This window comes from Agelaius phoeniceus, chromosome 29 (assembly GCF_051311805.1).
Source record: "Agelaius phoeniceus isolate bAgePho1 chromosome 29, bAgePho1.hap1, whole genome shotgun sequence".
NCBI classification, from domain to species: Eukaryota; Metazoa; Chordata; class Aves; order Passeriformes; family Icteridae; genus Agelaius; species Agelaius phoeniceus.
Window position 1 is genome coordinate 2,820,264 of NC_135293.1, and position 15,053 is coordinate 2,835,316.

Sequence of the window (15,053 nt, forward strand, 5' to 3'; positions counted from 1 at the left end):
CAGAGGCAGCTGCTGTTCCTCTGGGCAATCCAGTGCAGAAGCTGTGCTGGTGTTCCAGAATCTCCAGATTATATCCAGGCAGGAATGCTTGGCTCCTCCCTCTGGGCTCCCATCTCCCAATGGGATGCTGTAGTTCTTATCAGCCATGCAGGGACATTCCATGGCTGTTATCAGCAGGTGTCCCCTCCCCAGGGAGGAGTGATTGTGGTCACTCAGAGAGAGAGATAAGGCAAACTGCCCACTTGACAAAAGATAATCTGCCATACAGGTGGTAACAGAAAACATCTTGCATTGCAAAGCCCTGCACATGTCACACCCTTGGGAAAAAAGCAGGGACACGGTGCCCTCCCCAGGAATGTACTCCTCCAGGCTGGGCAGGCACCTGAGCCCCTTTGAACCCTCCTCATAAAAGCATGGAGAAGCCTGATTTATCCCAGTGCTCTGCAACAGCTTAAAAACTGTGAAAAATGCGTATTTTATGATTAAAATTTCGCAAATATTCAAATGAATATTATAGGTGGTGTGTTAGAAAGTTATGCTGTATTAATTCTCCTAAGTTGTGTGGTAAATATGGTTTTGGGTTATAAAAAAAAGTTAAAATAGAAACTATGCTATGTAAGATACTTTCTTCCTAAAGAAAGGACTCGCAGCGAGATAGCAGCCACAGGACACCTCAATCTTTCAGAGAAAGAGAATTTATTGCTCCATTATCAGAAGAAACGAACTTCTTCCCACCTCGAAGGCGCTGTTAGGATTCAGAGGAAGAAGTTGACACTGACCAGACAGAATCCTGTGTTTGAATGGAATTTCTGCATCGTGTATGAGATGTATGAATATGCAACAGGCTGTTGTTTTTAAGGGTTAATCCTCTGTTAACTGTGTCCTTTTTCAGCCTTGTGCTGCCCAGTAAAAGGTACCCGGACTGTCCTTAACTCTTTGTTTCTATTGTCTCATATAGTCCTAATCCAAATTGTCCAAATTATTATTACTCTAATTATATTAATATTTTTATAACCATTTTATTACTACTAAACTTTTAAAATTAAAAAAAAAACAACAAAAAACCAAGTGATTGGGCGTTTTTCACAAAAACAAAACCAAGGAGAGAGATCAGAGAGCAGGGAAGCGCTTCCCAACATGGCAACGGCAGATGTAATTCTATTACCTTGATTTATTGATCGCACTTAGAGCAATTACTGGCTCTCACCCCGTCACCTGCCGGGGAGCAGGAGACAGTGAGGAGAGGAGACAAAGGCGGCCGTGTCGTCCGGGGCACGGGGAGGCTCCGGTGTTGTTTGTGCCGCGGGGGCTGGGGGTGTTGGACCGAAAAGCGACCCCAGGAATCTGAAAACAAGCGCTGAAAGGAGCCTGAGATGCAGTGGGGGTGCAGCCCCAGCATTAAAACCACTTCGGAGATGGAGGGGATGCAGGGCTGGGGAAAAGTGAGGGGGCTCCAGCACTGTGGGCAGCACTCCGGTCCTCTGACCCGCTCGAAAAGCGCCGCAGCCCCGGGGCAGGAGCAAGGGCGAATCGCTCGATTGAGGTCAGAAAATCCCTTTAAGGGTTGTGTGGGATTATTTTTCCCCCTGCTTGCTGCAGTTACAAGCAGAAAAAAAAAAACAAGAAAATGTTTGTGCTGTTCACTGCCTGAGCCCTCCAGACAGATACAAACAAAGCGGGAGTCAGATCTGGCTTTGGATGAGATCACAGCGAGAGAGGCCAGCGGGCTGCGAGGCACACAAGTAGGGCAGCCCGCTTGTGCAGCGAAGCCTGGCCAAGCCCTCCCCCGCCTGCTCCCCGGCCAGCCCTGGGCTCCTGCAGCGCTTCCCGGGCGTGCAGAGGTGGAAAGAGCAGAAAATGTCCCCGTTGTGGGCGAGGGGGGCTGCGGGCCGCTTTCGCTCCAGCTCACGCACACCGAGAGCGGGCACAGCCCCGTGGCTGCGGGAGGAGCCGTCACCCTCCCCTGCCTGTTCCCCCCGTACCCTCGCTCCCAACGCTTGTGGCAGAGCTGAAAATACCCAGGGCCAGCCCCACGGCTCGGAGCAGGACGGAGGGCGCAGCGTGGGCAGCTCCGGCCCCACGGGCCGTGTCCGCGGGGGCAGCCCGGGCGCGGGGTGGATGCTCCGCTGTGCGGGGATGCGGGGCGGGGTGGATGCTCCGCTGTGCGGGGATGCGGGGCGGGGATGCGGGGCGGGACGGGGATGCGGGGCGGGACGGGGATGCTCTGGAGGCCGCGGGGGGGGTCGGGGGCGGAGGATGCGGGGCCGGGCGGGCGGCGGAGCAGCGCTCTCACCATGACATCAGCGCGGCGCGGCCCCGGGGGAGCGGGCGGGGGGTGGGAGCCGGCGCGGAGGCGGCGGCGGCGGCGGCAGCGGAGCGGAGCGCGGCCCCGGGCATGCTCCCGGAGCCCAAGTATGATCGCTTCCGCGACGAGCCGCTGACCGCCCCCATGCCGTCGCCGGCCCCCGCTCCGTGCCCCGCGGCGGGCGAGGAGCCCGAGCACGGCACCACCTTCTGCGCTCTGCTGCCGCGGATGCCGCAGTGGAAGTTCCCCGGCTCCAGCGGCTTCCTCGGCCGCGGCCCCGCCGGTGCCTCCCGGGACGCCCCCGCCGCGGCGGAGTCTCCCTCGGGGCTGGCCGCCGTGCTGGGCGCCTGCGAGCCGCTCTGCGCCGCGCCCTGCGCGCTACCGGGCGGCGGGAGGGCGCGGGGAGCGGCGGGGCGGGCGCGGGGGGCGGCGGCGGCACCGGCGGCGGGGGCCCGGCCCGGCGGGGATGAGTGGAGCCGCAAGGGCAGCTTCATCCGCAAACCGGCTCAGGGCTGGCTGCACCCCGACGAGCGGGTGCTGGGGCCCGGCGTCTCCTACATTGTCCGGGTAAGTCCCGCCGGAGCTCCCGGTGAGGCGCGGGAGGGCGCGGAGACCCCCGGGCCCAGGCGTGTGCGGGGCTCGGCGGGTCCGGCTCCTCCCGACGGGCTGAACCCTCGCTCGAGTCCCCCCGGCACGGCTGGACCGGGGCAGCCGCCCTCAGAACATCACAGCCGTGATGGGGCCGGGCCCCGGGGGCTTGCTGGGCCCTGGAGCCCACCCTGGGACTCCAGCATTGTCAGCTCCTACCAGGCATCACAAGCTGGAGCACACAGATGAAGTTTTGGGGTGTTAGCACGGGGTCTGGGTGTGTGATGGGGCATTTTGGGGTGGGGAGTGAAAGCTGCTGTGTGATGCCTGGAACTGGTGTGGAGCTGCCCCTGACACCCTCTCCTGTCCTTGGCCTGCCCTGCTGTGCTGCTTTCCCCCCGCAGTACATGGGGTGCATTGAGGTGCTGCGCTCCATGAGGTCCCTCGACTTCAACACCCGGACACAGGTCACCAGGTACGGCCCTGCAGTCCCACTGTCCCACACCCCGGTGCCACCCCAAGACCCCGGTGGCCCTGGGTGCTCTCCAGTGGCCCTGGGTGCTCTCCAGTGGCCCTGGGTGCTCTCCGGTGGCCCTGGGTGCTCCCCCTTCCCAGAGCCCCATGCAGAGAAGGGAACACGGGCCCGGGGAAGCCATGCCCTGCATGCAGGGACACAGAGGAAGGGCACTGCTGCAGATCAATGGGTGGAAAGAGGAGAAGGGAGGTGGCCCCAGCCGGGATTACGTACCAGGGCCGGGGCCGTGACGTGGGGCAGCGCTGCGGGGAGGCTGCAGTGCCCTGGGGATGTGGGGGCTCCTGCCACCAGACCCCACAGGGCAATGTGGGGTGGGAAGGCAGCTGGGAAGGGCTGGCTGTGGAGCAGTGAGCAGGCCAGGCTCTGTCCATTGCAGAGAAGCAATCAACAGACTATACGAGGCAGTGCCGGGTGTGAAGGGCATCTGGAAGAAGAAGGTGAGTTTCTCTGGGACAAGCCAAGGCTGTGGGCACTGGGGCTGCCTGTCCAGTTTCTGGGCCTGCAGCCTCTTGGGGCACCCCCTGTTTGCTCATTCACCCCAGGAGGCCTGGTCCTGGTGGTCTCCATTGCCCCCAGCATCCTCTCCCCCGCCAGGCTCCCAACAAAGCCCTGTTCTCCATCCTGGGCAAGAGCAACCTGCACTTCGCTGGCATGAGCATCGCTGTCAACATCTCCGTGGATGGGCTGAACCTCATGATCCCCACCACGCGCCAGGTGAGCGTTCCTGGGCACACATTCCTGCTGCCTGCCAGCCTGGGAGCCAGCAGCCCCTCTGCTGATTCCCCCCTGGGCCGTGTTCCCCATGCAGATCATCGCCAACCACCACATGCAGTCCATCTCCTTCGCCTCCGGTGGGGACATGGTGAGTGACACACACCCAGGGTGGTGGGGACAGGGACTGCCAGCTGAGCTGAGCACAGGGTGGCCTTAACTGGGTCAGGACGTGGGGCTGGGGCTGAGAGTAGCAGGACATGAGTGCTGATCTCCCCCTCTGTCTGCAGGACACCACGGATTATGTCGCTTATGTCGCCAAGGACCCCATCAACCAGAGAGGTGACGCTGCCCTGGGGGCTCTGGAGGAGGGATGGAGGCTGGAGGAGGAGATCTGTGACCATGTTCAGAGGGGCCTTAGGATGAGGGAAGAGATGAGAATCTTGACTCCATGTTTCAGAAGGCTTGATTTATTATTTTATGATATATCTTACATTAAAACTATACTAAAAGAATAGAAGAAAGGATTTCATCAGAGGGCTAGCTAAGAATAGAAAAGGAAAGAAGAATCATAATAAAGGTTTGTGGCTTGGACTCTCTGTCCGAGCCAGCTGGGCTGTGATTGGCCATTAATTAGAAACAACCACATGAGACCAATCCCAGATGCCCCTGTTGCATTCCACAGCAGCAGATAACCATTGGTTACATTTTGTTCCTGAGGCCTCTCAGCTTCTCAGGAGGAAAAATCCAAAGGAAAGGATTTTTCATAAAAGATGTCTCCGACAGAGATCCCTCGTGGGCTCAGGGTGGAGCGATGGCAGCGTGGGGGAAACACTCAAACCATCCATCCATCTGTCTGTGTGTCTGTGTGTCTGTCCACAGCCTGCCACATCCTGGAGTGCTGCGAGGGGCTGGCGCAGAGCGTCATCAGCACGGTGGGCCAGGCCTTTGAGCTGCGCTTCAAGCAGTACCTGCACAGCCCCCCCAAGGTGGTGGTACCCCCAGAGAGGTAGGGGGGTGGGGGCCCTGCTGCTGCATCCCCCTGTCCCGGGCCTGTCCCCTGCCTGCGGGTGGCTCCGGGTGTCCCTGCAGGGCCACCGTGCCGGGCAGGCTGTCCCCAGCTCACCCATCCCTGCCGCAGGGCGCTGGCTGCAGAGGAGTCAGCCTGGGGGGAGGATGAGGAGGCAGCCGAGCACGACTACTACAACAGCATCCCGGGCAAGGAGCCGCCTCCAGGGGGCCTGGTGGACTCCCGGCTGCGCCACATCCGCGCTCAGCCCCCCAGCTCCATCCCCTCCAGCCAGGTGAGCCCCTCAGAGCCACTGCTGGCCTTGCTCTGGGGGTGCAGAGCCCCCCAACGCTCTTCTGCCTCCTTCCCTAGGGTGGGTTAGCAGCCAGAAGAGACCCGAGCAGCCAGCTGGGGCCACCCTGGGACGTGGAGAGCCAGGGTGGGTACTGAGCTGTGAGCTGGGGGGTCCCTGTGGCTCTGGGCAGCCCTGGCCGGCGGTGATGGGGTGATGGCCGTCCTTGCAGGCCAGCCCTGCGACGGGTACCTGCAGGCTGACAGCCACACCCTGGGGCCACGGGACTACGAGGAGCACATGTACGTGAACACCCAGAGCCTGGACGCCTGGGAGCCTGAGCTGCTGGCTCACGGGACAGCAGAGGAGAGCCCCAAAAAGGACCTCTTTGACATGAGTAAGCCACTGCCCCTGGGGGAAACGGTGCTGTGGAGCAGCCCAGCTGTGCCAGGGGTCACCCAAAACAGCCCTGGAGGTGCTGAGCCCACAGCAGTGCCCAGCCCTGGGTGTAACACCCCACAACCCCTGGGTCCCACAGGGCCGTTTGAGGACGCCCTGAAGCTCCACGAGTGCATGGCAGGGGGGGCCAGCAGCCCCCCCATTGAGGACCAGTGGCCGAGCCCCCCCACACGCAAAGCCCCCATCGCCCCCACGGAGGAGCAGCTGAGGAGGGAGCCCTGGTACCACGGGAGGATGAGCAGGAGGGACGCCGAGAGGCTCCTGCAGATGGACGGGGACTTCCTGGTGCGGGACAGCCTCACCAACCCGGGGCAGTACGTGCTGACCGGAATGCACAGCGGGCAGCCCAAGCACCTCCTGCTGGTGGATCCTGAGGGAGTGGTGAGGGCAGGGCAGGGGCTCAGGGCAGGGCACGGGGTGGGGGATTGGGGCAGGGTGTGGGGTGGGTGATGGAGGATGCAGCTGCGGGCAGGCACGGGGTGTTGCAAGTGGGTGCTTGTTGCTGTAGGACACGGAACAACACAAATGCACACACGCTTGAGGTGAAGGAAAAGGAAGTTTGTTTTCTCACTCCAACATTTACAGTTTTCCAAAAGTGACAGTGGATTGGAGGGTGACAGTGCCACCTCTGCAATGACACTGGACAAACCAACAGTCCATCAAATTTCTCCTCCTCCATCAAAAAATGCAAAACAATGAGTTATTTACAGGAAGCGTGTGAGGAAGCTTGCTACAAGAATTTAACATCAGAAAGCTTAGAAAATCTTAAAAAAATCAGGGTGACACCCCCAGGGCACTGGCACAGGTGTGAGATGCCCCTATTCACTGTAGGACATGAAACAACACGAGAGCACACACTGCTGCTCTCAAGGTGAAGAAAAGGGAAGTTTATTTTCTGGCTCCAACATTTACAGTTTTCCAAAAGTGACAGTGGATTGGAGGGTGACAGTGCCACCTCTCCAATGACACTGGACAATCCATCAAATTTCTCCTCCTCCATCAAAGAATGCAAAACAATAAGTTATTTACAGGAAGCGTGTGAGGAAGTTTGCTACAAGAATCCAAACATCAGAAGGCTTAGAAAATCTTAAAAAATCATGGCGACAGATGCTGTATGAGAGGCAGCTCTGCTGAGCTGAGGACTGCTGTGCCCTCCTGCTCCAGGTGAGGACCAAGGACGTGCTGTTTGAGAGCATCAGCCACCTCATCAGCCACCACCGGCAGAACGAGCAGCCCATCGTGGCAGCAGAGAGCGAGCTGCACCTCCGCCAGGTTGTACAGAGGAAGCAGTGATGCCAAGGGGGTATGTGAGCCCCTAACCTGCTCCCCTGGCTCTGGACTCGCCCCAGGGCAAAACTGGGGTCCCTTTGTGCTCCCCCTCTCCAGTTGTGCCTGGTTTTTGAGGTCTGGGGTCAGGCTCCCCATTTTTCCTCCCCAGTGAGGCTGTGCGGTGCCCGGCCCTGCAGGTCCTCCCTGGCTGCTGCCTGCCTCCATCACCTGCACGGGGTGCCCTGCCCAGCTGGACACACAGATCTTTAATTCCACACCTACAGGTGAAAAACACTCCTGGGGTGGGAACTGCTCAGTGGCCTCAGCAGGAGGGACAGAGCCTGAAGCCATCTCAGGCAGGGCTGCCCCCACTTGCCCCAGCACTGCAATGGGGGCTGGTGGATGTTGCTGTAGCCCCTGCCTGTGGGGCCAGACCATCTCTTGGACACTGCTGTTGGATTTTCCTGTTGGGGACATCCCCTTTCAGCTGGATTCTCCCCAGGAGTGGCTGCCACATGATGCTCCATGTGGCCCCTGCAGCCCTCGCCAGGCCAGGTCCAGGATGGAGCTACTGTGGGAAGGTGCAGGGCAGGGCTGAGCTGCTGGCACTGCCCCACGAGGTGCCCCATGGCCAGCTGGGGGTTTTGGCAGGTTTTTGTGCCATCACAGCCCCCTTTACCTGCCCTGTGTCTGGTGCTGGGCACGGGTTTGTGGTTTGGAATACATTTCTAATTAAACCTGGAAATGAGCAAGGAACACAGGTGGTTCATGCTGGGACAGGTCTCCATCACCACCACCTCCTGCCTGGTCTCACCTTGGCCAACCCATCCTGTTCAGTCACACTTATCCCTGCCCCTCTGGGTCACCCAGTGTCCCCCTGGCTTCAGAGTGGCCTTTGGCACCCAGGGCTGGCCCTGCATGGCCTCTCCTCCTCACACCTGGCAGCTCCCTGCCCTGCTGGCTCTCCCAACCTGCCTCCACCTGGAGCAACCACCCCTGGGGTGGCTCTGAGTGGCACAAACCAAGCTGTGACCCACTGGTGACAGCAGAGCCAGGGCTGTGGGTGGGTCTGGCTGTGGCTCCTGTGTCACAGACAATTGGGGGGTCCAGCACCAATCCTGGCTCTGCTCTGAGTGCCCAGCACCCACCTCGGGGAGCAGGGTCACCCCAGCACCCTCAGCCCCTCGCTGGGGATGGCCTCTGCCAGAGCTGGCCAGTGCCAGCCGAGCCAATGAATAAAATGAGCCCCTAAATAAAGCCCAGTAATGAATGCGTAATTTTCCATTGATAGCTGGATTCCGCAGGGACGCCGTGCTTCCATCTCAGCTGCTATTTTCTGTCGTGGAGTGATGTGTCTGCAAAGATAATTGCACTGTTCCCTCAATAGAGGCAGGGAAAAGCGGCGAGGGCCCCGACTTTCTTATTTCACAGCTGGAGAAGCGAGCTCTGGTGTGGTTCACCTGCTGGCTGTGCCTCGCCCTGCAGCCCCGGGGACGCTGCCCTGGAGGGATGGAGGGCTGGTGGGGCGCTCGTTTCAGGGCTTTAACCACTTTGGTTGAGGTTGATGTGCGGTGCCAATGGGTGCAGGGGGTTCTGTGCCTCAAGCCAGAGCTAGGTTGAAGGGCTGCTGCTTTTTCAGCCCCTGTGATGGGAAGGCTGAGGTGTTTTGGGAAGGTTTGGAAGGCACAGAAGAGCAGCTGCAGAGAACGTGGCCTCTTTGCTTTCCCAGAGCCTTGGATATCTCGCTGACCAACCCATCCCCTGCACCTGTCTCAAATGTGCCGACCACAGACACGCCCAGTTCGGTTTTGCAGGGCACAAACCCTTTCCCACAGCAGCTCTCCCTCCTTCCCGGCTTCCAGCAGGTGGTAGCACACTGCCGGCTCCACCAGCCATGTCCCCAGCCCTGCCAGCCCCTGCCAGCGTCCCCAGCCCTGCCGGTGCTCAGCTCCCAGCGCCCCGCTCCCCTCCGTGCCCCGCAGGCACCGGCCCCGAGCGGGCAGAGCTGGCCCGGCCCCAGCGCTCTTTGTTATCTCGGGGGAACTCAACCATTTCTGCACCTTGTTTACCCGCAGTTTCGCAGGGTGGAGGAAAAGCAAACATCGGCCTTTTGTTCGCCAGCTTCCCCTTCCGCGAGCCTCGTCCTCCTCCTCCCCCGGGCTCCATCTGCCCTCTGCTCCCTGCGGAACCCGCAATCAGAGCCCGGGGTCCAGCCAGGCTGATGTCCTCAGCACCATCCCCTCCCCACGGCTGTCCCTGGGACATCCCAGCCCTCCGGGATGCCGGACGCCTCATTTTACCAGCTCAGAGTGCGGGTGCAGAGGGAGCCGAGGCCGCAGCAGCCCCCGCGGAAGGCGCTGGCCACACCAGGCAGTTCCTGCCGGCCGTCATCGCCCGCCCTGCGCCGCTGAGGGACGATGGTGCTTCCTGACGGCACCCACAGGGCAGCAGCCAGGAGGGAACAGCCGCTGGACCCTTTTGTGGCACTGTCCCTGTCGGTGCATCCCTGTCCCCAGTGCTGTAAATCCCCGCGGGACCGGGGCTGGGTCTCCCGACCCCCCGCAACACCGGGGCTTGCTGTGATGCTCCGTGAACCCTCCCGACGTTTTGTCCAGGTGTCCCCAGTCCCCACCGCATCCCTCCAGGGGCTGGTGGGTTGTGTGACATGAGAGAGAGTGTGACATGCGGCACCGTCCCTCTCCCCAGCTCCTCCAGGGGAATATCAAACCACTCGATGAGGCAACTCCTCAGCCCCGAGACGCTGCTGCCTTCATTCAGTGCTTTGAGATCGGGAGTGGGGAGAGGCAGCACCCAGAGGGGAACGGCCCCGCTGCGGGCTGGGGGCACCGGGAGGGGCGGACCGGGGCTGCTGCCGTCCCGATCCCACTCCTGGCCCCATCCCAAACCCGACACTCCCGTGGGAACACGGCCGGGTGTCCCGGGCTCGGCTTCCCGCACCTCCCGAGCATCAGCACCCCGGGGCCTCACGGTCCCAGTCCCGGTGCCGCTCGGTCGGGGTCCCAGTCCCGGTCCCGGTTCCAGCGCTGGTCGGGCAGAAATGAGGGGGTGCCGCACTCGGAGGATTACGGCGGCGGCGCGGACGGGGAGCGGAGCCGCCGCCGCCACCGCCGCCGTATAAAAGCGCGTCCGCGCCCGCCCCGCCCGGGCTGCGGTGGCGGCGGCGGCTCCGCTCCAGGTGCGGCGGCTCCCGGCAAGGTCCCGCTCGCGGCGGCGCCGCTCGGTCGGTCCGTCCGTCCCTCGGTCCCGGCGTCGCGTCGCGTCTGTCCCGTCCCATCGCATCCCCGTCCCCCGGGTCCCCGCTCCCCGCTCCTCACGGCCGCTTCCTTCGCGCTCCTCCCCGGGCTGGCGGGTCCCCCCGGTCCCTCCGCTCCTTGTCCCGGTCCGGGTCTCTCGGTGCCGCCGGTCGCTCCCGGGGCTTCCGGCTTCGTCCTGCCTCCGCCGGTGCCCGGCCCCCGGTGATAGCGTTGCCCCTCGGGTCTCCTCCAGCCCCACACCCGGCAGCAACATGTGGCTGCTGGAGCGGCTGCGCGGGGTGGCGGAGAACGGCGGGTCCCGGGGCGCGGGGACGGACGAGTCCTCCCGGGGATCCCGCTACAGCAACGTCCTCACCCCCGACAAGATCCCCGACTTCTTCATCCCGCCCAAGCTGAGCGCGGCACCCGCCGAGGCCGAGGGCTCCGAGGTGCCCGCAGGGGCCGCTCTGGGCGCCTCAGTGTCGGAACAGGACCTGGCCAAGCGCAAAGCCCCGCGCAGCCCCCGCCCGTCCAGCCGCTCCCGGTCCCGCACCGGCGGGCGGCACATCATCCAGATCGAGACCGCCGAGGACTGGACCGAGGGCGGCACCAACGTGGACCCGCAGGCACAGACGGCCATGTCGCTGCCCTACGTGCCCAAGGCTCAGACCTCCTACGGCTTCGCCACGCTGATGGAGAGCCCGCACACCCGGCGCAAAGAGTCCCTGTTCCACAGCGAGCACAGCAGCCTGTGCCCCTCGCCCGTCACCTCGCCCGGCGCCCAGCGCAAAGCCAAGCTCAACGGCGACAGCGGCCGCCGGACACCGGCGGATCTCGGCGCCGCCCTGATGCACCCGGGCCGGTATTTCAGCGGCGGAGAGAGCGACACGTGCTCCTCGGCAGAGTCCTCACCCTTCGGCTCCCCGCTGCTCTCCCGCTCCGTGTCCCTGCTGAAGCTCTTCAGCCAGGAGAGCCAGTCCAAGGTGATCAAGCTGAAGCACTCGGTGGCCCGCAACAGCTCGCTGAGCACCGACGACAGCTCTGCCGACACCAGCCCCAGCGCCCAGCGCCGCGCCAGGAGCGCCCCGGCCGGGACGCAGCCTCCGACGGCCGTGCTGCCCCTGGAGCTGCCCGCGGGCCGGGACCGGGACCGGGAGCACAGCCTGAGGCTGAGCCGGGGCGGGAGCCTGCGCCTGGCCGCCGAGTACGACCCCTCCAACGCCCGGCTGCGAGTGCGCCTCGTCTCCGCCGAGGACCTCTACGATGCCCTGGTCGACCTGCGCAGCATCAACTGCTGCGTCTCGCTGTGCCTCAACCCCGGCAAGCTGCAGAAGCAGCGCAGCACCATCGTCAAGAACAGCCGCAACCCCGTCTTCAACGAGGACTTCTTCTTCGATGGGCTGGGCCCCGGGCACGCCAGGAAGATGTCCCTGAAGCTCAAGGTGGTCAACAAGGGCAGCAGCCTTAAGCGGGACACGCTGCTGGGGGAGAAGGAGCTGCCGCTCACCGCCCTCCTGTCCTGCCTGTAGGTACCTGCTGCCAGCCCCGGAGGGAGCCCTCCTGCCTGTGGGGCCGGCTCTGTCCCCCAGCCCCGCTGCAGGAGGGTTTGGAAGGGCCCCCCGAGGGTTTGGAAGGGCCGGGGTCGTGGCAGAGTGTGGGGGTCCCCAGGAACGGGGCTCTGCCAGCTCCAGCCGGCAGCCACAGCCTCTCTGCCCCTGCTCCCTCCCTGGTCCTGCCCCGGAGCTGCATCTCCTGGAGCCCAGCAGAAAGTGGGGAGCCTCCAGCCCATTCCCCACCACCAGGGAGGATGGAAGCACCTGTTGGACTCTTCCCTCCCTGTGCCTGTGGTCTCCAGCTGCCACCAAGCAGGTTGGAGGTGGGTGAATCTCTGTAGCACACTTAGGGCCACCTCTCAAAGCCCCAGCACCTGTAGTCAGGTGACAGCTTTAATTTAAAAGACAAGTTTCTGGTCTTGGAAACTGCAAAGAAAATACTGCAGAGGTGACCTGAGAGTGGGCCAAGGGCAGCCAGCCTGGGGGATGAGTCAGGTCTGTGGCTTTTGAGCCTTTCCTGGACTCGGTCCAGCCCTGTGAGGCTGCAAGGTTGGCTTGGTCTGACCCCTGCAGCCTCCTGGGCTGCCCTCCCTGCCCACCCCAGCACTGTCCCCACAGCTGCCCCCCCTGGGCAGCTGCTCATGGAGCTTTGGGGGGTTTTGTTTGCCCAGACCCAGGAGGCTGCCTGTGCCTTTTCCCTGCCCACAGGAGGGAGATGCTGGGGCTGGCACCCCTGCCCTGGGCACACCGATGGTCCCAGCAGTGTCCCAGCAGATGTGCTCGCTGACAGAAGCTGAGGTGACAGCAGCAGCCCCACCTGAGTGCGGGTGAGGCTGGGCAGGGGGGCAGGCTGAGGCTCCACAACCCTGCATCCTCCCCTGTCTATGAGGGCAGAGGATCCTTCAAGTGGCAGCAGAGATGTGTCCTGTGGGGCCACCAAGCTCCTGTGCCCAGCGGGAGCTTCCCAGAGTGACTGCCCTGCTTCCAGTTTCCCTTTGGGGCGGGAGCTGGGTGCTGCCAACCCTCCCCATCCCACCGTGTCACCCTCCTGAGTGCCTGGGGACAATGAGGGCGGGGAGGACCCAGCCGGGGCATTCCTGCGGGTGGATCAAACGCTCTGCGTCGTTGTTTGGTGTGGTGTCACCCTTTGTGTCGGGCTCTGCATGTTTCTGTGCGGGGAGCAGGGCTTGCAGCGCTCCCGTGGACGCACACACACACACACACGTGTCCCCTCTGTGTTAACCTCTGTGCTGGCAGTCCATGTTCCTTCCTTGTCCTTTTGCAGCAGATGGCAGATCTCAGTGTTGACTATTTATACCCGAGGCTGATCTTTTTGCAGCGTTTTATTTTGTCTGTAAATACGTTCCAGGTACAGAGGCAGAGCCGTGTTTGCATGTCGGGGGGCGGGGGGGATCCAGGGTGATGGTGGCTGTTTGCTGAGCTTGTGGCTGAAAACGTGCAGGACATAAGGAGCTGACCTGTCCATCCTTCACAGGGAGTTCCCCACCTGAGGCTTCCCTGTGCTCCCCCAGCAGCCAGCACCAGGGATGGTTCCCCACCCTCAAGTGCCCTGGCTCACCCTGGGGAGGGGGGGACAGGGAGAGGGGTCACATTCCGGGCTCTGGGGTGACCATCCTGCCCCTGAGGAGGTCTGGGGCAGGAAGGGGACCCTGCCCAGCCGGCTGCTGCCTGGCAGCCCCCACACACCCCACCCTGTGCTCCCTGGGGGGACCCGGGGGCTGCTGGGGTGGGGGGCACAGGCTGCAGGAAGAGGAGGAATGGGAGCTGGGATGAAGGCTTTGGTGCTCTGAGAGGTTTGAGGGCTGACATCCCCTCAGAAGAACCGTGTGCCTTTGGGTTTTGGGGGGAGGAGGAGGAGGATGCTGAGAGCTGCAGCCCGGGCTGCTCCTTGGCTTGGGGAGACCCAAGGGGCTGGGGACCCTCGTCCTGCCCCAGGCCAGCCTGTCCCAGGGCTGTCCTGCTGGAGCTGGGTGTGTGCCCATGCAGGGATGAGCTGCTGTGAGCCCTGCTCTGAGCTGGGCTGGTGGTGTGGGAGCCAGGGCTGTTGCTTGGATGGGTCTCTGCTGCTGGAGCTATTTTCTATTGTTCCTGCTTTGATATTTCTGTGGCTGGATTTAATGATGTATTTTTTGGAGTGAAAAAAAAATATATTAATACCTGAATGGAATGTTTGTTTACAGATGATTTCCTCTTTTTAGTGCAATAAAGTAATTTCTAAAACAGATGCAGGTGTGGCCCCGGCTCCTGCTTTCCCAAAGATATTTCCTGGCATTATTCTTGATTTCTCCCTGTGTGCTCCCCTTTCCAAGCAGCCTTCCAGGGGCTCCAGGTGCTTCTGAAGCTCTTCCCCATCTGCCATGGGGTGAGGTGAGAGTGAATCTCCTGGGGAGAGGGGAAAGGTGCTGCTCCTGCTTGAGGGGGGACTCAGGGCTGTGCTGAGCCACGGCGCTGCCAGCTCACAGCCAGGGCTGTGACACTCTGGGGGTGTCCTTCCTCCTCCTCCTCCTCCTCCTGCTGACCCCTGCAGCCCTTCCCAGCACTGGTGATGAAGAAAATGGTGATGGTTTTGTGCTGGCCGCTCCCAGCCCCCCTGCCCAGCTGACAGCATTCAGGTTGCTTTCTTTTCTCCCCACCTGCCGCTTCCAAATCTGTTCCTAGCCAGATGCTGCTGAAGAAAAAGAGGAGTGTTTGCCTGTTACCTAAATACCATTTTTCTAATTTCCACAATTCTGATAATTTGTCATTTTTGATAGCTATAGAGGCTGGGTGGGAACAGATCTGTTCTCTCACCTCTGGCCCCCACAGGGTTGCTGAAAGCAGCTTGGTAGGTGCTAATAATTTAAGTCATGCTTTTTTCTAGAGGTCCAAAGCTGCAGCAGTTAGTAACAAAATGAGGCTGATTAAGTTAGTCTGAACCAGAGTGGATGGGGTCAGCCTGAGCACACGAAAATCCCTGGAAAGTGTCCAACGTTTGAAGCAATGGAAGCAGCCAGAGGGGTGGAGAGGGGCATCTTGTGGGGGAAGATTTAACTCTGAATTTGTAATTGAGACACCGTG

At 61.8% G+C, this 15,053-nt stretch overlaps 2 protein-coding genes across 2 annotated transcripts; both read left to right on the forward strand.

The window, feature by feature from the left end:
• The first annotated feature begins 2,203 nt into the window (after positions 1 to 2,203).
• SHC2 (SHC adaptor protein 2) lies at positions 2,204 to 8,445 on the forward strand. Its single transcript, XM_077191404.1, is given in 13 exon segments — positions 2,204 to 2,357; positions 2,360 to 2,872; positions 3,298 to 3,368; positions 3,805 to 3,865; positions 4,023 to 4,142; positions 4,237 to 4,290; positions 4,430 to 4,481; positions 5,022 to 5,148; positions 5,281 to 5,443; positions 5,521 to 5,587; positions 5,673 to 5,837; positions 5,979 to 6,280; positions 7,064 to 8,445. Coding segments are annotated over 13 exon segments (1,962 nt in total). The 5' UTR covers positions 2,204 to 2,219; the 3' UTR covers positions 7,193 to 8,445.
• A 1,871-nt stretch (positions 8,446 to 10,316) lies between these two features.
• C2CD4C (C2 calcium dependent domain containing 4C) lies at positions 10,317 to 14,220 on the forward strand. Its single transcript, XM_054650280.2, has one exon. It carries the CDS (start codon positions 10,695 to 10,697, stop codon positions 11,949 to 11,951), a length of 1,257 nt encoding a protein of 418 aa, XP_054506255.2. The 5' UTR covers positions 10,317 to 10,694; the 3' UTR covers positions 11,952 to 14,220.
• The last annotated feature ends 833 nt before the right edge of the window (positions 14,221 to 15,053 follow it).

Excerpts from the sequence above, each read along its gene's own strand:
- C2CD4C (XM_054650280.2), top strand. The coding sequence starts at position 10,695 with ATGTGGCTGCTGGAGCGGCTGCGCGGGGTGGCGGAGAACGGCGGGTCC.